The sequence below is a fragment of the Ursus maritimus genome, unplaced genomic scaffold, assembly GCF_017311325.1.
Source record: "Ursus maritimus isolate PB19 unplaced genomic scaffold, ASM1731132v1 scaffold_6, whole genome shotgun sequence".
Taxonomy (NCBI): domain Eukaryota; kingdom Metazoa; phylum Chordata; class Mammalia; order Carnivora; family Ursidae; genus Ursus; species Ursus maritimus.
In genome coordinates this window covers 68,942,911-68,968,187 of record NW_024426774.1, presented here as the reverse complement: position 1 = coordinate 68,968,187, position 25,277 = coordinate 68,942,911, and the positions used below count along the sequence as shown (strand labels likewise).

Sequence of the window (25,277 nt, the reverse complement as noted above, 5' to 3'; positions counted from 1 at the left end):
TTGCATAAAATATATTCCTGACAATCTTTGATGTGCTCCTATTTTAAAGTGCATATTACTATGTTAGGTTATTCTTAAGTGTGGGGATTTTGTTTTATAAACTTAGAAGGCTACAGAGAACTAGAAACTCAGGTCTTCATTTGAACTCCAAGAAGTAGGAGTAGAAGGAGAGAAATGGTATGGTAATGAATCTCGCTTTAACTATTTTTTATCTCTTGTGTGCTCTCCTCCTCATCATCATTACTCTACCTCCGAATATCGTCATTTCTGCTACCTCGTCTTTTAATTCTTTACCTGGCTGCAACCTCTTACCTTCTTTCTGAGGTCCTCTTTATGTTTCCGTCCTGTTTCCGAAGATTCTGTCCTTCCATTTCTCTTCTTACTTGAAGTTTTCTTTGAGCAGTCTCATGGATTATTACAGTTTTAACTTACCACCTATTTGTTGATGACTATGTTTCTAACCATATTACTCCCTTGAGCTTCGTTCTCATGTCTGTTTGCCCTCTAGACAGTGCTGCCTGAATGTCACAGTAATTCACTGGTTGTCATCAGAGGCACTGCGTGGTACGACTGCCCAGCTGGTCTCCCATGCTAAGGACTTACAATTAACTTTTGGCTCTTTTCCCCCCTTATTCTCCTTATGTGGTTTTTAGAAAATTATCTTTAAAATTGCTGTAGAATATATACAACATACACTTTATCATTTTAAGCATTTTTAGCTGTACAGTTTAGTGGCATTAAGTACATTCATGGTTGTGCAATCATCAGTACTATCCATCTCTAAAACTTTTTCATTGTCCCAAACCAAATCTCTGTACCCATTATATAATAACTTCCCATTACCCTTCCATTCAGCCCCTGCTAACTTGCACTTTCTGTCTCTATGAATTTGATACTTCATAACTGGAATCATAAAATATTTATCCTTCCGTGACTGGCTTATTTTGCTTGGCAAAAGATTATCAGGGTTCATCCATGTCATAGCACGTGTCAGAATCTCATTCCTTTTTAAGACTAAGTCATGTCATTTGATAACTTATAAATTCAGTACTAAATATTTTGGGACTCTCTTCCCTCTTCTCCATCTTTCCTGCTGTTGTCCTCATTGTCTCTCATTTAAGAATAGTCTCTTAACTATAATTTATTAGCCTGTAGTCTGCTTTTTTCACTCCACTCCTCCCAGTCCATCCATTTTAGAGGTTAAAGGCTTAGGCTTCAGGGGTCAGAATTATTGATCCCTTCTGTATCCCTTAATAACTATGTGACTTGGGCAAGTTATTATTTCCTCACTTGTAATAAAGGTAATGGTATCTACGTTGGAGTCACCGTGGGAGGATTGTGGGAGATGGTCAGGGGGAAGTGCTTAGCACACTGCCTAGCACATGATAGTGTTCAGAGTGTGTTAGCTGTTTTCTCATGGCTTCTTACGGCTACCAGAGATTTACCCAGAATGCAGTCTGCTAAACATGTCACTGACAGTTATTTACTGGCAAGGTAAAGTTCAAGTTCCTTAATGTGGCATGTAGGGACTTCCATGTTCTTCCATGCCAGAGTTTGTTACTTATTCTTGATTTCATGCCTACTACTTTGGTAGGAACACCAAACTGTGAGTGATTCTCTGTTAACCATGGTGTATCCACCTCTCTATTGCTTTTGTTATTCCCTCTGCTTGACGCCTGAATCTTCTCCCATCCTCCCTGTCCTCCCCATTCTCCTCTCTGGCTAATTGCTTCTTTTTTTTTTTTTTTTTAAAGATTTTATTTATTTATTTGACAGAGATAGAGACAGCCAGTGAGAGAGGGAACACAAGCAGGGGGAGTGGGAGAGGAAGAAGCAGGCTCCCATCGGAGGAGCCTGATATGGGGCTTGATCCCAGAACGCCGGGATCACGCCCTGAGCCGAAGGCAGACGCTTAACGGCTGTGCCACCCAGGCGCCCCTGGCTAATTGCTTCTTATCCACTTAATACTTCCTTCAGAAATTTTACTTCAGTGCCTCTCTATCCCTCCTTTTCATTTTTGGGTTTGCTCTATCTCTTCTCTGTTATCATTGCACCTTAAGCATGTGTGTGTCATAATGTAGCTGAAAGGTACAGTAAAGTGTCCTGTTTGCATTGAGAGGTACATTTTATTAATCTTTGTATACATAGCACCTAAGAACATATGCACATTCATGTATACTAGAATATACTGTGCCCAAGGTGGCGCTTGAGCTCATGACTCTGAGATCAGGAGTCACATGCTTTACCAGCTGAGCTAGCCAGGCACCCCTAGAGTGTAAGCTTTTAAAGAACAAGATCTATGATTAGTTATTTGGCTCAGTAGTTCTCAGTCCTGGCTAAGTATTACAATCACTGGGTTATTAGGGGCACCTGGGTGGCTCAGTCGGTTGGGTAGCTGCCTCCTGCTCAGGTTGTGATTCCGGGGTCCTGGAATCCAGCTGAGCCCCTGCCCAGTGCGGAGTCTGCTTTTCCTACTTCCTCTGCCCTTCCCCCATCTTGTGCTCTCTTTCTCACTGTCTCTCAAATAAAACCTTAAAAAAAACTTCATTGGAGCATTAAAAAAATGTTCGGGTCTACTCCAAGGGATTTAGATCTAGTTAGTCTGGAATGGGGTCCCCTCATTAGTGTTTAAGAGCTTTCTGAGGTGCTTGTAATAATGTAGTTAAGATTAGGACCACTGACTTCAATCAGAGTCAATGTATAAATGAAAAATGGATGGAGTGAGAGGTAAGAAAATACATAACTTCAAGAGATTTAATTTGTCTTTCAAATCCACTCTGATATACCTCTAAAAGATCAGTCATATCAGTAGTTGAATTCAGAATTTGGTTAACTGAGCAAAATATTTTTTGTCACTCTGTGTCAGTCCTAAATTAATATCTCTAAATCAAAGATTTTTAAACTAGATATGTGATATTTTTCTTTATAGGAAAAAAGCCAATTTAACAAAATACTTTTTTGTGTTTGTCAAAATAAGGTATATTTCATGCCAGATAAGAGTGGAGTGGCATGGGAGGCAATTGTGCGTGGAGAGGTAATATATAATCATTATTGACACTCATTTGTAATGGTAAATATCTGGATTAAATTTCTGTTAAGAATTGAAGAAGATGTATCCTGCCATTGTGATTATAGGCAATTCAATTTTATGTAGTTTAGTTTGAAAATGTGAAAAGAAAGGGTGTTATAGCTTAGGTTTCTCTTATATTTATCCCCACATATAGGTGTGAAGTTCTGTTAATCCTTACTAGCCATTGGAAAAACACTCTTCTTTAATTAAAAGAAAGCTTAAATTGAAAGGATTTGAAGCTGGATTTGGCAAACAAAGCTTTATCTTGAAGCCTCCTATCCATTTGCTTATTTTATTACCCAGAGAAGCCATATACAATTGAAGAGACCTTGGGGAAGCTGAGAATATTGGAAATTACTGAGCTGCCTTGTTTTAGAGCAGAGAAAGAAAATTGAAGCAGTGCCTCTTATCAGATGACGTCATCTCACTAGAATTGTTGACATTTCTTCACATTCAGATGGAATTCATAGAAGAATCAGCAGTAACTTTCCTTTAACATTCAACAGGATAAAACTATTAATGCTTCTCAGGGCAGCTAGTGTTTGATTTTAATCATCATTGGTATGTTGGCACCATCAAAAAACTTGCTATGTTGTGAAACTTTTTATTATTATTTTTTCTTAGCAAAACTCGGTACTGTCTGTACTGATGGAGCCTCTGAGATGGTTGGCAACAAATGGTTTTGCCGCTTCAGGAAAGAGAGCATTGCTATCTATTTCAGCACATGGCATACATTAATGCTAAGACACAGCCAATAATTCTAAAAGAAGTCTCATCAGCTGCCATGAAACTCAGATACATTAGAGCAAAAGTATTGAATTATTGCCTTTTCCAAGACATTTGTCAAAAAATGTGGGCAAAATGTTAAGTTGTTCTTCATGCAGAATTTTTCTTGCTTTTCAAAGGACAATGCTTGAAGTTCTTAATTGATCCTTGGGGAGACATTGATTATTTTTGAGAGAGAATGAAAACCCCCTTGTACGAATTGGACAGGGAGTACTCCTTTGATGATGTATGTAATGGATGTTTGGCCATATGAAAGACTTAAATCTTTGTATTCATGATCCTGTGCTATCAGTTTTGGATGTTGCTGGCTATTTTGGTCAAATTACCACCTTAGAAGAGAAGATTGGAGTCAGATAAGCATATGAACTTTCCAGTGCTTGGTGGAAGTGCTTCTGAAGAAGTTGAGAATGACAAAACTCTTGCAGTTACGATATTAAATTCGTGTTTGTAATCTTACTCCTCTCCCAAAGTAAACAGGACCTTACTGATTTAAGTAAGATAAAATGATGCTACATGAATTTAATCAGAAGAGTCCTAAAATCTCCAATATTCCTTAATCTTAAAATTTTCTTGCAAAGTACTATGAGAGCTCTGATTAATTTTGCAACAAAAGATCTTGTGGGTTGAGGTTTTCTTGTCACCATTAAAACCAAAAGCCAGTTCCAACGTGTGATTTAGGCCTCGGACTAACCTGATCATAATTTACTGACATCAGATTTATTGAGGTGGAATTTACATAGATAAAGTTCATGCTTTTTTAGGTACAGTTTGTAGGTGTACGGTATGAATTTTGACAAACACTTGCAGTTATATAACCAGTACCAAACTGAGATACAGAACATTTCTATTACCCCAAAGATGTTCCTCATGCCCCTTTGTAGTCAATATCCTATCCTTCCCTCCCTCCAGTCCCTGTCAGTCATTCACTGATCTGTTTTCTTTTGGTATAGGCTTGCCTTTTCCAGAATGTCAAACAACTGGAATCATACAACATGTAACTTTAGCATAATCCATTTGTGATTCATCCATGTTGTTGCATATATCAGTATTCCATTGTACCACAGTTTGTTTATTCATTCACCATTGAGACATGTGGATTCTTTCCAGTTTTTGGCATTTGTGAATAAAGCTCCTAAAAACATTCATGTGCAGTTTTTTTGTTGTTTTTTGGTGTGGTTGCAGATTTTCTTTTCTTTTGAGTAAATACCTAAGAATGGGACTTGTAGGCCATAATATACATGTATGCTTATAAGAAACGACCACACATTTCCAAAGTGATCGTATTTCCACCAGCAATGTATGATAGAATTTTTCATTTCTCCTAGCAATGTATAAGATTTGTAGCTACTTGACATCCTTGCTACTTTAATACTGTTTTGTGGAGTAGTTTGTGATTTTGATGAAATCTACTTATTTTTTCCTTTTGATTTCTGTTTATGTATCTTAGCTAACCAAAGGTTGCAAAGATCTCATGCGTCTTAAAAAATTTTTATGGGTTTTACATTTGGGGCTGTGATCCATGTTGGGTTAATTTTTGCGTATAGTACAAGGTTAGGTTCTTTGTTCTTTGCATGTGACTGTTCATTTGTTTTAGAATCATTTGTGGAAAAGACTAGCCTGTCTCCATTGAGTTGTCTAAAGCTCATTGAGTGTCTGAAGCGCTTCACCTTCAATGCAAATCAGTTGCCATATGTGTGTTAGTTTATTTCTGGACTTTCACGGTTTGATGAGTTCATGTGTTTATCTTTTCAGTCATACCACACTGTCTTAATTGTGGTATGTTTATAGTGTGTCTGGATGTCAGAGAGTACAAGTCTTTCAACTTTGTTCTTTTTCAAAGTTGTTTTGGTTATTCTAATTCTTTTACTTTTCCATATAAATGTGAGAATGAGTTTGTCGATTAAAAAACTGCTAGGACATTGATTGAATTGTTTTGGATCTGTAGATCAAGGGAAGAATTGACATCATCAAAATAATGAGTTTTCTAATTTATAGATATGACACATTTCAATTTATTTAGGGTTTTGACTTTTCTCATTAATGTCTTGTAGTTCTCAACATACACAAAATGCACGTGTAATTTTTTTATCTAAGTATTTTATGGTTTTGGGTGCAAATATAAATAGTACTAAAGATACTATAAAGAACAACTTTATTTATATTTTATGCTTCATTTGCATTACTTGTAAAAAAATTTTTTTTAAGGGTAGGGTTATTGAGAAAGAAAATTTCCGTGGTTCTTCACATACATTGCCACAATAATTTCAAAAGGTTATGCCAGTTTTCCTGCCACCAGCACTCTGTATCGCTGTATTTTATTACATCCTTGACAGTTCATTATCACCATTGGTTTTGTTCTATTTTTTTCTCGTAAAAATTAACCATTTTAACCATTTTTAACTGCACAGTTAGGTGGCAGTAAGTGCATTCACATTGCTGGGTAACTATCACTAGCATCCATCTTCAGAACATTTTAGCTTTCCCAAATTAAAACTCTGCGCCTGTTAAATAACTCCCCATCCTTCCCTCACCCCATCCCTGGCAGCCACCATTCTATTTTCTGTCTCTATGAATTTGACTATTTCAGATACTTCATAGAAGTAGAATCAGATGGTATTTGTACTTTTGTATCCCTTGTCACTTAGTATAATGTCTTCAGTGTTTATCCATGTTGAGGCATGTGTCAAAACTTCCTTTCTTTTTAAGGTTAAATACTACTCCATGTTATGTACATACCATATTTTATTTATCCATTCATCTGTCCATGGGCACTTGGGTTGCTTATACCCGTTGGCAATTTTGACTAATGCTACTGTAATTTTGGGTGCACAAATATTTCAAATCTCTGTTTTCAGCTATTTGGGGGATATATAGCCAAATGTGGAATTGCTGGATCATATAGTAATTCTATTTAAACTTTTTAAGGAACTACTGTACTATTTTCCATAGCAGCGGTACCATTTTACATTCCCACCAGTGCACAAGGGTTCCAATTTCTCCACATGCTCACTAGCACTTGTTAGTTCCTGCTGTTTTATTCCTTTGATAATTGCCATCCTCATGGGTGTGAGGTGGTATCTTATTGTGGTTTTGATTTGCATTTCCCTAGTTACTAGTGATACCGAACATCAATGTGCTTATTGGCTATTTTATCTTCTTTGGAGAAATGTCTATTCAAGTCCTTTGTACGTTTTTAAATCAAGTTGTTTGGTTTTTTTGTTGTAGGATTTCTTATATATTTTGGATATTAACTCCTTATTTTAATGGCTTGTAAACATTTTCTTCCATTTTGTAGGTTGCCTTTTCACTCTGTTGATAATGTCCTTTGAGATATAAAGATTTTTATATTTTGATGAAGGCCATTTTATCTGTGCCCCCTCCCCCTTTTTTTGCCTGTGCTTTTAGTATCCTATTTAAGGAATCATTTCCAAATCCAACATCATGAAGATTTTCCTCTAAGATTTTTTCTATGAGTTTTATAGTTTTGGTTCTTTTGTTTAAATCTTTAAACTTCATTTTTTTTGCATGTGGATACCTAGTGTTCCCAGTGCCATTTATTGAAAAGACTGCCCTTTCCTCATTGAATGTCCTTGTCATTTTGTCAAAAACCATTTGACCATAAATGTGAGGATTTGTTTCTGGGCTCTTAATGCTATTCCATTGGTTTTCTTGTCTGTCTGTATGCCAACACGACACTGTTTTGACTACTGTAGTTTTGTAGTAAGTTTTAAAATCAGGATGTGTTAGACCTCCAACTTAATCTTCTTTTTCAAGATTGTTTTGGTTATTCAGGATCCCTTGAGATTCCATATGAATTTTAAGATGGATATTCTATTTCTACAAAAGAAATTGGGATTTGGATTTTGATAGGGATTGCAGCAAATGTGTAGATGGCTCTGGGTGACATTAGCAATATTAACTCTTTTAAATTCATGAACACGGAATGTCTTCCCATTTGTTTCTGGCTTCTTTAATTTCTTTCAGGGAAGTTTTATAGTTTCCAGTGAGCAAGTCTTTGGACTCCTTGGTTGTGTTTACTCCTAAGTATTTTATTCTACTTGACGGGATATTAAATGGAGTTGTTTTCTGCATTTTTTAAAGTTAATTGTTCGTGTATAGAAATACAACTGATGGTTGTATGTTAATTTTTGCCTTTTGCAATTTTGCTGAATTCATTTATTCTAACATTTTTATGTGTGTGGAATCTTCTGGGTTTTGTACATGTATGAAATAGTATTATATGCAAATAGGTAATACTAGTTCTTTCTTTCCAATTTGGGTGCCATTTGTCTGTCTGTCTGTCTTGCCTAATTGCTCTAGCTAGGACTTTACAGTACGTTGTTGAATAGGAGTGGCAAGTGGGATCACTTTGCCTTCTTCCTGATTTTAGAGGAAAAGCTTTGAGTTTTTCACTATTGAGTATGCTGTTAGCTGAGGACTTCTCATAGATGGCCTTTATTATAGTGAGGCAGTTTCCTTCTATTCCTAATTTTTCTTTTTCTGCATCAGTTCAGGTGATTGTGTGTACCCCCCTTCATTGTGTTAATATGTTATATTATATTGATTGGTTTTTTTTCATATGTTGAATCATCCATGCATCCCAGGAATAAATCCCACTTGGTCATGATGTGTGGTCTTTTCAATGTGCTGTTGAATTCTGTTTGTGTTAGTATTTTGTTTAGGTTTTTTGAGGATTGGTGTTAATTCTTCTTTAAATGTTTGGTAGGATTCTCCAGTGGGGCCATCTGGTTCTGGGCATTTCTTTGTTGAGAGATTTTTGATGACTAATTCTATCTTCTTATAGATCTATTCAGATTTTCTATACATGATTCATTCTTGGTAAGTTGTGTGTTTTTAGAAATTTGTCTGTTTCATTTAGGTTATAAATCTGTTGATATACATTTCCTAGTATCCTTTCATAATTATTATGTAAAATCAGTAGTAAAGTTTAATTTCGATTTTAGTTATTTGAATCTTAATTTTTTTCCATCAGTGTAGACAAAAGCTTATCAATTTTGCTGATTTTTTTGAAGAACCAACTCTTAGTTTTGTTTATCTATTGTTTTTTTTCCCCTGTTCTTTTTTTTTTTTTTTTAAGATTTTATTTATTTATTTGACAGAAAGAGAGACAGCTAGAGAGAGAGGGAACACAAGCAGGGGGAGTGGGAGAGGAAGAAGCAGGCTCCCAGCGGAGGCGCCTGATGTGGGGCTTGATCCCATAACACCAGGATCACGCCCTGAGCCAAAGGCAGACGCTTAACGACTGAGCCACCCAGGCGCCCCATTTTCCCTGTTCTTTACTTTATCTCTGCCCTAATTGTTATTATTTCCTTCCTTATACTAGCTTTGGGCTTTGTTCTCCTTTTTCTAGTTCCTTAGAGTGTAAATTTAGGTTATTAATTTGAGATCTTTTCTTTTTTAATGTGAACATTTATAGCTGTAAATATTTTCTTAAATTCCACATATGAGTGAAATCATATGGTATTTCTCTTTCTCTGACTGAGTTTGCTTAGCATAATACTCTCTAGTTCCATTCATGGCAAGGTTTCATTTTTTTGGATGGCTGAGTAATATTCCACTGTGTGTGTGTATGGATAAAGAAGACTCATTCATCAGGTGATGGACATTTGGGCTCTTTCCATAAATTGGCTATTGTTGATAATTCCGCTATAAACATCGGGGTACATGTATTCCTTCAAATCTGTATTTTTGTGTTCTTTGGGTAAATACCTAGTAGTGTAATTGGTGGATCGTAGGGTAGTTCTATTTTTACCTTTGCAAGGAGTCTCCATACTGTTTTCCAGTGGCTGCACTAGTTTGCATTCCCATCAACAGTGTAAGAAGGGTCCCCCTTTCTCTGCATCATCTCCAACACCTGTTGTTTCCTGTGTTGTTAATTTTATCCATTCTAACAGACATGAGGTGATATCTCATTGTAGTTTTGATTTGTATTTCCCTGATGAATGATATTGAACATCTTTTCATATGTCTGTTAGCCATCTGTGTGTCTTCTTTGGAAAAATGTCCGTATCTTCTGCCCATTCTTTAATTGGATTATTTGGTTTTTGGGTATTGAGTTTTATGAGTTCTTTAAAGATTTTGGGGGTACTGACCTGTTATCAGATACATCATTTGCAAGTATCTTCTCCCATTCTATAGGTTGCCTTTTAGTTTTGTTAATTGTTTCCTTCACTGGGTAGAAGGGTTTTATTTTGATGAAGTCCCAATAATTTATTTTTGGTTTTGTTTCCCTTACCTCAAGAGATGTGTCTAATAAGAAGTTGGTATGGCTGATGTTAAAGAGGTTACTGCCTGTGTTCTCCTCTAGGAATTTGATGGTTTCCTGTCTCACATTTACATATCTTTCATCCATTTTGAATTTATTTTTATGTATGGTGTAAGAAAGTGGTCCAGTTTCATTCTTTTGCATGTTGTTGTGCAGTTTTCCCAATGCCATTTGTTGAAGAGACTGTTTTTTTTTTCCGCATTGGATATTCTTTCCTGCTTTGTTGAAAATTAGTTGACCACTACATTAATGAAAGAAAGGATAAGAACCATATGATCCTCTCAATATATGCAGAAAAAGCATTTGACAAAGTACAATATCCATTCATGATAAAAACCCTCAATAAAGTAGGGTTAGAGGGAACATACTTCAATATAATAAGGGCCATATATGAAAAACCCACAGCTAATATCATCCTCACTGGGGAAAAACTGAGAACTTTTCCTCTGTTGTCAGGAATAAGACAGGAATGTCTACTCTCACCACTGTTATTTAACACAGTACTGGAAGTTTTGGCCTCAGCAATCAGACAAAAAGAAATGGAATCCAAATCAGCAAGGAAGAATTTCACTATTTGTGGATGACATGATACTCTATATAGAAAACCCAAAGACTCCAACCAAAAAATTGCTAGAGCTGATACATGAATTCGGCAAAGTTGTAGGATACAAAATCAACATGCATAAATCTGTTGAATTTCTATACACCAATAATGAAGCAGCAGAAAGAGAAATCAAGGAATCAGTTCCATTTACAATTGCACCAAAAACCATAAGATACCTAGGAATAGACCTAAACAAAGAGGTACTCTGGAAACTATAAAACACTTATAAAAGAAATTGAAGATGTCGCAAAGAAATGGAAACACATCCAAGCTCATGGATTGGAAGAACAAATATTGTTAAAATGTATATACCACGCAAAGCAATCTACACATTTAAGGCAATCCCTATCAAAATGCCACCAGCATTTTTCACAGAGCTAGAACAAACAATCCTAAAATTTTCATGGAAGCTCAGAAGACCCCAGATTGTGAAAACAATCTTGAAAAAGAAAAGTAAAGCTGGTGGCATCACAATTCTGGACTTCAAGTTCTATTAGAAAGCTGTAGTGATCAAGACAGTATGGTGCTGGCACAAAAATGACACATAGATCAATGGGACAGAATAGAAATCCCAGAAATAAACCCACAACTATATGATCAAGATTGATTTTTTTGGATTTCTTTTTTATTTCCTCTTTGACCCAATGATTTTTTGAGTTTGTTGTTTAATTTCCACATGTTGTGTGTTTTCCTTCTATTTCATTATGATTAGAAAAGACACCTTGTGTGATTTCGGTCTTTAAATATTAAGATTTGTTTTGTATCCTAACATACAGTCTTTCCTAGAGAATGTTCTGTGTGCACTTGAGAAAAACGTGTATCCTGCTGTTGTTGGGTGGCATGTTTCGTATATGTCTATTAGATCCAACTGGTGTATAATATTCAAGTTCTTTATTTCCTTATTGATATTTTGGCTGGTTCTATTCATTACTGAAAGTGGGGTATTGAAGTTTCATACTATTATCATAAAGCTATATATTTTTCAAATTCTGTCAGTGTTACATGTATTTAGGAGCTGTAATGTTTGGTGCTGATATGTTTATAATTGTTAAATCTTCTTGGTGAATTGGTTCTTTTTTTGATTGTATGATGTTTTTCTTTGTTTCTTCTAATAGTGTTTGACTTAAAGTCTATTTTTCTGATAGTAGCATATCCCAATTCTTTTGGTTGCTATTTGCATGAAGTATCTTTTTTCATCCTTTTACTTTCAACCTATGTGTGTCCTTAGATCTAAAGTGAGTCTCTTGTAGACAACATGTAGTTAGATCCTGTTTTTTATCCATTCTGCCAATTTGCATCTTTTGATTAAGGAGTTTAATCCATTTACATTTAAAGTAATTACTGATAGGGTAGGACTTTTGCCATTTTGTTACTTGATTTCTGTGTGTCATTTAGCTTTTTTGTGCCACATTTCCTCCCTTACTGCCTTCCTTTGTATTTAGTTGATTTTCTTGTAGTGACACATTTCGATTCCCTTTTCATACTGTTTGTGTATATTCTATAGATATTTTCTTTTTGGTTACCATGGGGATTACTTGTGGCATCTTAAAGTTATTACAGTCTTGAAGTGATACCAACTCAACCTCAGTCTCCTATAAAAATTCTGCTCCTCTTCAGCTCTGCCCTCCCTTACTTTGTTAATGATATCCCAAAATACATCTTTATATATTGTGTTCCCCTTAATATAGATTTATAATTATAATTTTTTTGTACTTTTGTCTTTTAAATCTTGTGCAGGAATAAGAAGTAGAATTACAAACAAAATTATAATACTGGTTTTTATATATCTTTATGTATTTTTACCAGAAAAGAGCCATATTTTTGTATGGCTTTGAGTTATTGTCTGGTTTCCTTTCATTTTAATTTAAAGGACTCCCTATAGGGAGTCTTGTAGGGCAGGTCCAGTGGTTATAAACTCCTTCAGCCTTTATCTTAGAATTCCTTAATTTTTCACTCATTTTTACAGGACAGTTTTGCCAGATATAGAATTCCCAGTTGACAATCTTTTCTTTCAGTACTTTAAATATGTATCATCCCACTGCCTTCTGGCCTTCAAAGTTTCTGCTGAGAAATCTGCTTGTTACCTTAGTGAGGATCTCTTGTATGTGATGAGTTTCTTTTCTGATGCTGTTTTAATTAGTGCTGCTTTGATTTTTATTTTTAAAATTTTCAAAATTTATTATTATTTTTTGCACCAATGACCATTTATTGAGTGCTTCTGTAAAGTAGGCATTGTGCTAGATATTCACATAGAGACTCACAGAACACCCAAAACTGTATGAACTATGTCCGATTTTAATGGATCACCACCCCAACCTCACCTCTGCGTCTTTACTTTTGGGACAGTCTTGTGCTTATTCTTAAGCAGCATTCTTGCAACTTGTGCCTGGAGTCACAGGGAAGTGAAAGATATTTCCTTGTTGGTTTCATGGTGTTAGCTGTAAGACACCTCTTCTCATATATAACCCAGAAATTGCACCCCTAACTCAAGCTAGTCTATTTTTACAGACTGTGGGGGAAAAGGTCCGTGAATTTCTACACTTGCCTGATCTTACTTTCTTTATCACACTTAAGTGTGTTTCCTAGTTTCAGTTAGGACTGAAAGCAATGTACCATAATCCCATGAGCATAGCTTCTCAGAGTGCTTCCCTCTCCACAGAGGAGGCAGTCCTTCATCTCTCCAAGGAGGTCAAGTGCTCATTAGACTTCTTCCCATTTAGTAGATAGGCAGACTCTTAAAAACTGGGCAACTTTTTTGTCATCATGAGCACTGGGTATTGTAAGTAAGTGATGAATCACTAAATTCTACTCCTGAAACCAGTAGTACACTAGATGCTGAGTAGAATTTAAATAAAAACGTAACCCACAAAACTTAAAAAAAAAAATCCAACTGGGCAACTTTTGGAAACTTCTCTAAAATTTGAGGTAAATATTTAAATTAATGCTGTTTTTAAATTTCAATTTCCAATCATTTATTGCTACTACAGAATTTTTGTAAACTGACTTATATCGGTCTGAATGGTCGTGTTCCCCTGCCTCCCAATTCATATGTTAAAATCCTAACCCCCAAAGATGATGGTAGTTAGGAGGTTGGGTCTTTTGGCAGTGATTAAGTCAGAGTGGAGCCCTTATGAGTGGGACTAATTGCCTTATAAAAGAGACCCTAGAGAACTCTCTAGCCTCTCTGCCATATGAAGTGAGAAGGCACTGCCTGTGAACCAGAAAGTGGGCTCTCACCAGATACTGTGTAGTTGGTGTCTTGATCTTGAACTTCCCAGCCTCTGAAACTGTGAGAAATTAATTTCCATTTTTATAAGCTACCTAGTCTATGGTGTTTTGTTATAGCAGCTCAGATGCCTGAAGACAATTTCCTTATTCTTTTAATATCTTCAGATCTGTGGCAACACCCCTTCTTAAATTCCTGATAGTATTTGTTTATTTTTTCTCTCTTTTTCTCTCTCTTTTTTTCTTGTCAGTCTGGCTAGAAGCTTATCAATTTTATTGATCTTTTTAAAGAATGAACTTTTGGTCTAACTTTCTCAATTTTTTCCAGTTCTCAATTTCATTTATTTCTTCTTATTGTTTTCTCCTTTGCCAGGAGCTCAGTTCAGTCTTCTCTTTTTAGTTTCTTATGGTAGAATTTTAGGCCATTGATTTGAAACTTCATTCTTTTTGAATATAGTCATGTAATGCTGTAAATTTCCCTCTAGGCACTGCTTTAGCTACATTTCACAAGTTTTGAAATGTTATGTTTTTGTTTGCATTCAATTAAAATTATGTTCTGCTTTCCCTCATGACTTACTCTTTGATCCATGGGTATTTAGAAATGTGTTAATTTTTAAATGTTAGAGGATTTTCCAGATCTTTCTGTTACTGAGTTCTGGTTTAATTCTTTTGTGCTTAGAGAACATGCTTTGTGTGTGTTAAGTTTGTCAGGATTTGTTTTAGAGCCCAGAATATGGTCCCATTTTGGTGAACATATTATGTGCACTCTTTAAAAAAGTGTTCCTTTTGCTATTTTGGGATAGAGTATTCTGTAAATGTCGATTAGGTTAAATTGTTTGATTGTGTTTTTTAGGTCTTTTACATCCTTATTAAATTTCAGTCTTTTTCTATTGTTCACTGCGAGAGGAATGTTGAGTTCTCCAGCTATAATTATAGATTTGTCTGTTTCTCTTTTCACTTCTATCAGTTTTGATTTCTTTTTGTTCTTTTGTGCTTGGCTTATTTCAGCTCGTACAATCCTTTATGTTTTTCATTTATCCATTGAGCATAATATCACTTTACTTTCTACTTTGTTGAATTATTGTTTAAAATAAAATGAAAGAGTTAAAACCTAACAACTACTGTACAAATTTAAGGATGTATATACAAAAACTGGCAGTTACTACCTGAAACTAGTAAACTCATTTATTGTCTGAGTATAAGTGTGTTTACTTTATTTATGATTTAAAACTTATCCCCATGTTGCATAGAAATGCTGGGATTGTTCTAAAATATAAAATTAGGGAACACACATTGGAAAGGAAAGAAATGTAGAAAAGAAATATATTTTAAGATCACTTGTGAAATGTTTAACTAATTTTATATTTTGTGTGATAAAATGTTTTATACACCTTTTTGACTTGAAAAACTTTATTTCTTTCTCTTTCTAGGATTCTAATTCTCAGATGGATTTAAGCATTCAGGTAACCGATGATATTAATGAGATAATTCAAATAGATGGAACCGGTGATACATCTTCCAATGACGAAATAGGAAGTACAAGAGATGTAGATGAGAATGAATTTCTAGGGATTATTGATGCAGGAGACCTGAAGGTACTTGAAGAAGAAGCTGACCATATATCAAATGAAGATTCAACTGCCAACAGTAGTGAAAATGAAGATCCTCAAACAGACGTTGTAGAAGAGGTGAGGATCACTTTGAGGTGAAACTGTTTTTTAAATTGAGTTTATAGCATTTGTACTTTAATATACTTCTAATATACTTTGTTCTTTAATATCCTTTGATATACAAGAGAAATCGCAATTAAGATTAACCCTGTCTTTAGTCTTTTAAAATGAGACTTATTTGTACCCTAGTATTTAAACTTTTAATCTTAAACTGTAATTCAAACTTGTATTAAGTATTTGGGAATCGGCTACTATGTTTGTTGGTCCTAACTAGAGATAGTGGGAGGTTTAGAGGATGGGAGTGGAGGTACAGAAGGCAGCCAGGTTAGAAGCATATAGTATCTGCTCTGATTCTAATAATTGCAGTAAATTTTTGTGGTGTGGTAAGTAGTACTATCATTTATGATGGCCTTACAGGTGAGCCAGGTACCACGCTAAGTCTTACCTGCTTTTTGTTATTTAACGTTTCTACCACCCTATGGGTCTTATTACTATCCTCATTTAACAGATGAGAAAACTGAGATATGAAGAGATTTAGTAAATCGACAAAGGTCAGTCTTGTAGTTACTAAATGTCCAAGCTCGGATTCAAACTCAGGCTATTTGACTTTTTAAGTACAATACTATTCTCTTTCCAAGTTCCTTTCTTTCTCTCTCTTTTTAAAAAAGATTTTATTTATTTATTTGAGAGAGAGAGCAAGCAATGGAGAGAGAGAGAGCGCACACAAGCAGGGAGGAGGAGGAGAAACAGTTTCCTTGTGAGCAGGAAACCCCCTATGGGGCTTGATCCCAGGACCCTGAAATCATGACCTGAGCTGAAGGCAGACACTTAACCGACTGAGCCACTCAGGTGCCCCACTAAGTTCCTTCATTTCTACATGTATCTCTGTCTTTAAAAAATTCAGAGCATCATGAAATTCCTTAATGGGACCATCTTCCATCTTTAGGACCCTTTAAATTCTGGAGATGATGTGAGTGAGCAGGATGTGCCAGACCTGTTTGACACAGATAATGTAATCGTCTGCCAGTATGACAAGGTACTGTATTCACCTTTTTAAACTTTGGGTTTATTAATTGCATTTCTGGTAGAAAGTTATGTAAAATAATGGACAATTATGATGATGAATTACAGTTCGTAGTTAATCATGAAAAAGTTCATTAATTATATATATTTTGTGTCTAACACTGTGCTGTGTGGTCTCAGTGATACAAAAAAAGTGATAGTTCTTATCTTGAGGTGACAATCTTATTGAAACAAGATGTTTCTGTATGTAATAAAAGAATGGCATACAATAAGATGGTCGGTAAATCAGAAGCTAAAATATGTGACAGGCAAATCAAATGCTAAAATACATGGCATATAAATCAAATGCTAAGATATGTGGCACAGACAGTAAGTCCAAAAACTAGCTAGGAAATACAAGAAATCATTTGTAGTTGGAGTTCTCCACAAATCCTTCATGGGTGATGTGGAGCTTTGAAATAGGTCTTAAATGATTTGTAAGATATAGGTAAGTGTAGAGAGTAGACATTCTGAGTGGAACCGCTTAATACAAGGCAGAGAAATGAATGAATGTAGAATGTACAAGGGGGCAGTGAAGAGACAGATCTGCCTTAAATGAAGTGTTCTTTTTTTGGATTTATTAGAAAATGAGGCTGGGTTGGGGACAGAGTTGGCAGCAGATTGGAAAATCCAGAATCCTGGTAGGAGAAATTCAAACTTGATTTGATGGATGTTAGCATTCTGAAATGTTACTGAGAAAGTAAGTTTAAATCTGGCTGTCTTTGCTGATTAGGCAGAGGCAAATGGTAAGAACAGGGATAGTGCAGACATGAAGTAACCAGAGCCTGGGCCAACATGGCAATGTGGAACATGAAAGATTTAGAGATGGAGACTTGGGGATTGTTTGGACATTAGAGAATGATGAACAAAGAGCTTTGAGGGGCACCTGGGTGGCTCAGTCTGTTAGGTGTCCAACTCTTGATCTCAGTTCAGGTCTTGATCTCAGGGACATTATTTCAGGCCCTGCATTGGGCTCCACACCTAGTGTGGAGCCCACTTAAACAGTTGAAGGTGTGTCAGTTTTCAAACCTAGAAATTACGTTAGAAGCAATTTAATTTTAGCAATTAAAATAGAAGACTGCTTTTTTCTTCTTTTTAAATACTGTATCTCTGATTATGTGTAGAATAGTCAGCTTTGTCTTGAATTCCTGCATATTTACTTTTTTGTTTTTAGAAGCTTTGAGATATAATTCACATCCTATAGAACTCATATTTACAGTGTACAATTCAGTGGTTTTGTATATTCATGGATATGTGCAGCCATTAACATAGTCCATTTTAGAGCATTTAATCACCTCGAAAAGAAACACTATTCGCTTTAGTTCCCACTCCCATATCTCCCCATTTCCTTTCATCCTTACCCCAGGCCTAAGAAACCACTAGTATACTTTCTGTCTCTTTAGATTTCCGTATTCTGGAGTTTCATATGAAAGGAATCCTATAATAAGTGGCTTTTTCTTTTTCTTTTTTTTTTTGGTGCCTGGCTGCTTTTCCTTCACACAGTGTTTCAGGATGCATCCACGTCATAGCATGTAACAGTTCTTCATTCTTTTTTTATTGCTGAATACTAGTCCATTGAATAGATATACCACATTTTGTTTATCCAGTCATCTGTTGATGGACATTTGGGTTGTTGCCATTTTTTGGCTTTTATGAAGCATGCTGATTAGCATGTTTTAAACATTTGTGTACAGGTTTTTGTGTGAACGTATATTTTCATTTCTCTTGGTGTATACCAAGGAGTGAAATTCCAGGGTTATATGGTAATAGTTTAAGGAAATACCAGACCCTTTACCAAAGTGGCTCTGCCATTTTCCATTCCTACCAGCAGTGTATGAGGGTTTAGATTGCTCCACATTCTCACTAACACTTGTTAGCTGATTTTCTGATTCTAGCCATTATAGTTGGTATGAAGTGGTATCCCATTGTGATTTTGATTTGCATTTCCCTGATGACTAATGCATATTTACATCTTGCCTTTTTTTCAGTAACAATTCCAATATACTCTGGAGAAACAGAGGATGGTGTTTTGAATTGCTATAAAAATAAATCCTTTTCTCTAAAAATAAGATCATTTTCTCTCCTGTAACATTTTATATAGACAGAAAATAGCAATTTAGATGCTGGTAAACATAAGCATAAGAAGGAATAGGTAATAGAAAAGAGACCATTCTTAGTTTGAAACTTATTTTAGTTTCTTGTAAACAGTATATTGCCTTCTATGAAGAAAACACTATAAGACACTAAGTTATATATGCATTCCATAGAGTCATGGAGAATTTTCTAGACCTTATGGATATAGTATCTTTTGTTGTATTGCATTGTGGGAAACAGCTTGTAATTAATTACATAGTGCTTTGTATTTTTCAAAGTGTGTTTTCATACATTGTCTTCGCTTCTTATAGGGCAGATAGAAAGAGTGATATTAGGTTATAGTGTTAACAAATCTAGCTGTCTGAGAATCCTCTCTAATTGATGAATCTTTCAAAAACAGTACTAAACATTTTAAATGAAGGCATTGGGGCGCCATTGAATTGTTTTTAAAAGGGACTGATGAAATTAGAAGATAGCAAAGAAAACGTATCTATAATGTCAAAGGAGGATGCAAGGAACCACTGCCAATAGTGGATTTTATGAAGGAATAACTTCCCCGTTCTGGGCATTGGTTGGCTCATTTCAAGTAGTACTTTATTTTTAAAAATTTTAAATTTTTATTGTTAACATTTAATGTATTATTTGTTTCAGAGGTACAGGTCTGTGATTTATCAGTTGTACACGATACACAGTGCTCGTCATAACACATACCCTCCCCAGTGTCCATCATCCAACCACCCTATCCCTCTCACCCCCCTCCACTCCAGCAACCCTCTGTTTGTTTCCTGAGATTAAAAGTCTCTTACTGTTTGTCTCCCTCTCTGGTTTCATCTTGTTTCTTTTTTTCCTCTCTTCCCCTATGATCCTCTGCCTTGTTTCTCAAATTCCACACATCAGTGAGATCATATGATAGTTGTTGTTCTCTGATTGACTTCTTTCGCTTAGTATAATACCCTCTAGTTCCATCCACATCATTGCAAATGTCAAGATTTCATTTTTTATTGGCTGCATAATATTCCATTGTATATATGTATATATATACATACCACATCTTCTTTATCCATTCATCTGTTGATGGACATCTGGGCTCCTTCCATAGTTTGGCTATTGTGGACATTGCTGCTATAAACATTGGGGTGCATGTGTCCCTTCGGATTGCTACATTTGTATCTTTGGGGTAAATACCCAGTAGTACAATTGCTGGGTTATAGGGTAGCTCTATTTTCAACTTTTTGAGGAACCTCCACACTGTTTTCCAGAGTGGCTGCACCAGCTTGCATTCCCACCAACAGTGTAGGAGGGTTCCCCTTTCTGCGCATCCTTGCCAACATCTCTTGTTTCTTGTTGTTAATTTTAGCCATTCTGACCCATGTGAGGTGGTATGTCATTGTGGTTTTGATTTGTATTTCCCTGATGCTGAGTGATTTTGAGCATTTTTTCATGTGTCTGTTGGCCATTTGTGTGTCTTCTTTGGAGAAATGTCTGTTCATGTCTTCTGCCCATTTCTTGATTGGATTATTTCTTCCTTGGGTGTTGAGTTTGATAAGTTCTTTATAGATTTTGGATACTAGCCCTTTATCTGATATGTCATTTGCAAATATCTTCTCCCATTCTGTTGGTTGTCTTTTGGTTTTGTTGACTGTTTCTTTTGCTGTGCAAAAGAATTTTTATCTTGATGAAGTCCCAGTAGTTCATTTTTGCCCTTGCTTCCCTTGCCTTTAGCGATGTGTCTAGGAAGAAGTTGCTGTGGCTGAGGTCGAAGAGGTTGCTGCGTGTGTTCTCCTCAAGGATTTTGATGGATTCCTATCTCACATTTAGGCTTTTCATCCATTTTGAGTCTATTTTTATGTATGGTGTAAGGAAATGGTCCAGTTTCATTCTTTTGCATGTGGCTGTCCAATTTTCCCAATACCGTTTAAGAGACTTTTTTTCCATCAGATGTTCTTTCCTGCTTTGTCGAAGATTAGCTGAGCATAGAGTTGAGGGTCCATTTCTGAGTTCTCTAGTCTGTTCCATTAATATATGTGTCTGTTTTTGTGCCAGTACCATACTGTCTTGATGATTACAGCTTTGTAATAGAGCTTGAAATCTTGTCTTGTGATGCCACCAGCTTTGCTTTTCCTTTTCAACATTCCTTTGGCTATTCGGGGTCTTTTCTGGTTCCATACAAATTTTAGGATTATTTGTTCCAGTTCTGTGAAAAAAGTTGATGGTATTTTGATAGGGATTGCATTAAATGTGTAGATGGCTCTAGGTAGCATAGACATTTTCACAGGATTTGTTTTTCTAATCCATGAGCATGGAACATTTTTTCATTTCTTTGTGTCTTCCTCAACTTCTTCCATGAGTATTCTATAGTTTTCTGAGTACAGATTCTTTGCCTCTTTGGTTAGATTTATTCCTAGTTACCTTATGGTCTTGGGTGCAATTGTAAATGCAATTGACTCCTTAATTTCTTTTTCTTCTGTCTCATTGTTGATGTATAGAAATGCAAATGGTTTCTGTGCATTGATTTTATATCCTGCCACTTTACTGAATTCCTGTATGAATTCTAGCAATTTTGGGGTGTCTTCTTTTGGGTTTTCTACATAAAGTATCATATCATCTGCAGAGTGGGTGTTTGACTTCTTTGCCAGTTCGGGTGCCTTTTACTTCTTTTTGTCGTCTGATTGCTGAGGCTAGGACTCCTAGTACTATGTTGAACAGCAGTGGTGATAGTGGACATCCTTGCCATGTTTCTAACCTTAGGAGAAAAGCTCTCAGTTTTTCCCCAATGAGAATGATATTCGCTGTGGGTTTTTCATAGATGGCTTTTATGATATTGAGGTATGTACACTCTATCCCTACACTGTGAAGAGTTTTAATCAAGAAAGGATACTGTACTTTGTCAGATGCTTTTTCTGTATCTATTGGGAATATCATATGGTTCTTGTCCTTTCTTTTATTAATGTAGTGTATCACATTGATTGCTTTGTGAATGTTGAACCAAACTTGCAAGCCAGGAATAAATCCCACTTGGTCGTGGTGAATAATCCTTTTAATGTACTGTTGGATCCTATTGGCTAGTATTTTGGTGAGAATGTTTGCATCCATGTTCATCAGGGTATTGGTCTGTAATTCTCCTTTTTGGTGGGGTCTTTGTCTGGTTTTAGGATCAAGGTAATGCTGGCCTCATAAAATAAGTTTGGAAGTTTTCCTTCCATTTCTATTTTTTGGAACAGTTTCAGAAGAATATGTATTAATTCTTCTTTAAATGTTTGGTAGAATTCCCCTGGGAAGCCATTCTGGTCCAGGGCTCTTGTTTGTTGGGAGATTTTTGATTACTGCTTCAAATCTTTGCTGGTTATGGATCTGTTCAGGTTTTCTATTTCTTCCTGTTTCAGTTTTGGTAGTTTATATGTTTCCAGGAATGTGTCCATTTCTTCCAGATTGCCTAATTTGTTGGCATATAGTTACCATAATACATTCTTATAATTGTATTTCTTTGGTGTTGGTTGTGATCTCTCCTCTTTCATTCATGATTTTATTTTTTTGGGTGCTTTCTCTTTTCTTTTTGATAAGTCTGGCCAGGGGCTTATCAATCTTACTAATTCTTTCAAGGAACCAGCTCCTAGTTTTGTTGGTCTGTTCTACTGTTCTTTTGGTTTCTGTTTCATTGAATTCTGTTCTGATCTTTATTATTTCTCTTCTTCTGCTGGGTTTAGGCTTTACTTGCTATTCTTTCTCCAGCTCCTTTAGGTGTAGGGTTAGGTTGTGTATTTGAGATCTTTTTTGTTTCTTGAGAAGGACTTGTATTGCTATATACTTCCCTCTTAGGACTGCCTTTGCTGCATCCCGAACATTTTGAACAGTTGTGTTTTCATTTTCATTTGTTTCCATGAATTTTTAAAATTCATCTTTAATTTCCTGGTTGACCCATTCATTCTTTAGTAGGATGTTCTTTAGCCTCCATGTATTTGAGTTCTTTCCAAATTTCCTCTTGTGATTGAGTTCCAGTTTCAAAGCATTGTGGTCTGAAAATATGCAGGGAATGGTTCCAATCTTTTGGTACCAGTTGAGACCTGATTTGTGACCTGATTTGTGATCTATTCTGGTGAATGTTCCATGTGCAGTAGAGAAGAATGTGTATTCTGTTGCTTTGGGATGGAATAATCTGAATATATCTGTGAAGTCCATCTGGTCCATTGTGTCATTTAAAGCCCTTATTTCTTTGTTGATAGTTTGTTTGGATGATCTGTCCATTTCAGTGAGTGGAATGTTAAAGTCCCCTACCATTAATGTATTATTGCCGATGTGTTTCTTTGATTTTATAATTAATTGGCTTGTATAATTGGCTGCTCCCATGTTAGGGGCATAAATATTTACAATTTTTAGATTTTCTTGTTGGATAGACCCTTTAAGTATGATATAGTGTCCTTCCTCATCTCTTATTACAGTCTTTGGTTTAAAATCTAATTTGTCTGATATAAGGATTGCCACCCCAGCTTTCTTTTGATGTCTATTAGCATGATATATGGGTTTCCACCCCCTCACTTTAAATCTGGAGATGTCTTTGGGTCTAAAATGAGTCTCTTGCAGACAGCATATCAATGGGTCTTGCTTTTTTATCCAGTCTGATACCCTGTGTGTTTTGATTGGGGCATTTAGCCCATTTATATTCAGGGTAATTATTGAAAGATATGAATTTATTGCTATTGTATTGCCTGTAAGGTAACTGTTACCGTATATTGTCTCTGTTCCTTTCTGGTTTATGTTACTTTTGGGCTCTCTCTTTGTTTATAGGACCCCTTTCAATATTTCTTGTAGGGTTGGTTTGATCGCAAATTCTTTTAGTTTCTGTTTGACCTGGAAGCTTTTTATCTCTCTATTTTCAATGACAGCCTAGCTGGATAAAGTATTCTTGGATGCATATTTTTCTCATTTAGTACCCTTCAGGTAGTACTTAATATAATCAAACTCAAGTAAATTGAAAGAGTTTTCAGTAGTCTTTCAACAGCTTTACTAGTCAGTGTGTTTTGAAGGCTAGTATCATCAGTTTGCTTGGGAGAGTGTTACAAATGCAGACTTTTGAGTCTTATCCCAGAGTATGGCATCAGAGTGTGCATTTTAACAAGACCCTGGGGTGGGGTGCCTGGGTGGCTCAGCCGTTAAGTGTCTGCCTTCAGCTCAGGTCATGATCCCAGGGTCCTGGGATCGAGCCCTGCATCTGGCTCCCTGCTCGGTGGGAAGCCTGCTTCTCCCTCTCACACTCCCCTTGCTTGTGTTCTCTCTTTCTGTCAAATAAATAAATAAAATACTTAAAAAAAGAACAGCAACAACAACAACAACAAAAACAAACAAAAAAAGACCCTGGGGTGATTTGCATGCTTATTAAACTTAGAAAAGTGGGTTTTTTTATTTTTTGTTTTTTGTTTTTTGTTTTGTTTTGTTTTCTTTTATGGTATATTTTATCTGGCTTTGATTATCATATGGAATTTATCTTTAAAATTAGTAAGTTAACAATTGGGGAAAACTTTGAAAATATTTGGATGGCCATGAAAAAGGGTTAAATGAAGGTCATTGGTTACCATGCTGAGTGAAGAATTAAAGGATATAATCATGTTATTTCAGAGGCTTAGAGAATGTCTAAGATTAATATAAAGGTTAAAGTAATAATAATATAGAGAAGATTAATGGTGAAATACAACCTTTTACTATAGGTGGAAGTGTTCTATGCCATAATTGGACACTATAGTGGAATGTAAAACTATTTGAATATGTTGCATCTTCATGTAACAGGTTTGCAAACTTTAACTTACTCATAGCTGGCTTTGTCTGTTAGATGCTGGTACGGTGAGTAATTGCTAGGTGTGTGACAGTATCTTTCTCTTTATATGTATGCTTTGTTTTCTAAATAGATACTGCATATGTGCCTGGTAAAAAATCAAAGCACTATAAAAGGTACACCATGAAAAGTCTGGTTCTTACTCCTTCACTGTTTGTGCTTCCTACCAGTAGCTTCCTGTCCCTTCCTTGAGTGTAAAAATGTAACCAGTTATAATAGTTTAATATATTCACCGGGTCTTTTTATTTAATTACAAGCCTAAAAGATAGCATAGACAACACTGTATTCTGCACCTTATCTTTTCAGACAATATATCTTGGAGATCTTTGTCCTAACATATAATTTTCCATTGCAGAATTATTAAAATTTATTTCATTGATCTCCAACTGATGAATATTTAAGTTATTTTTCAGTCATTTGCTATGAATGACCACATCCGTTTCCTATGTGAGCAGTTATATCTATTTAAAGAAATCCCCTGCAGACCTCCTGGCTGGCTCAGTCAGTAGAGCCTGTGACTCTTGATCTTGGGGTTATTGTAAATTCAAGCCCCACATTGGTTGTGGAGATTACCTAAAAATAAAATCTTTAAGAAAAAGTCCTCAGAAGTGGGATTGCTGGGTATTGCTCTCCTAGACTATATTCCAGTATGTAAT

The 25,277-nt window shown here is 35.7% G+C and overlaps 1 protein-coding gene across 2 annotated transcripts in view; it reads left to right on the top strand.

Annotated features, from left to right (window-relative positions):
* Nucleotides 1-25,277, top strand: part of GTF2A1L (general transcription factor IIA subunit 1 like) — a 45,122-nt gene that overhangs the window by 16,245 nt on the left and 3,600 nt on the right. For both annotated transcript variants that reach the window (XM_040623496.1, XM_040623495.1), the window contains 2 exons: nucleotides 15,402-15,659; nucleotides 16,588-16,677. In XM_040623496.1, the coding sequence (XP_040479430.1) occupies nucleotides 15,402-15,659; nucleotides 16,588-16,677 (348 nt within the window). The remainder of the gene's footprint in view (nucleotides 1-15,401; nucleotides 15,660-16,587; nucleotides 16,678-25,277) is intronic.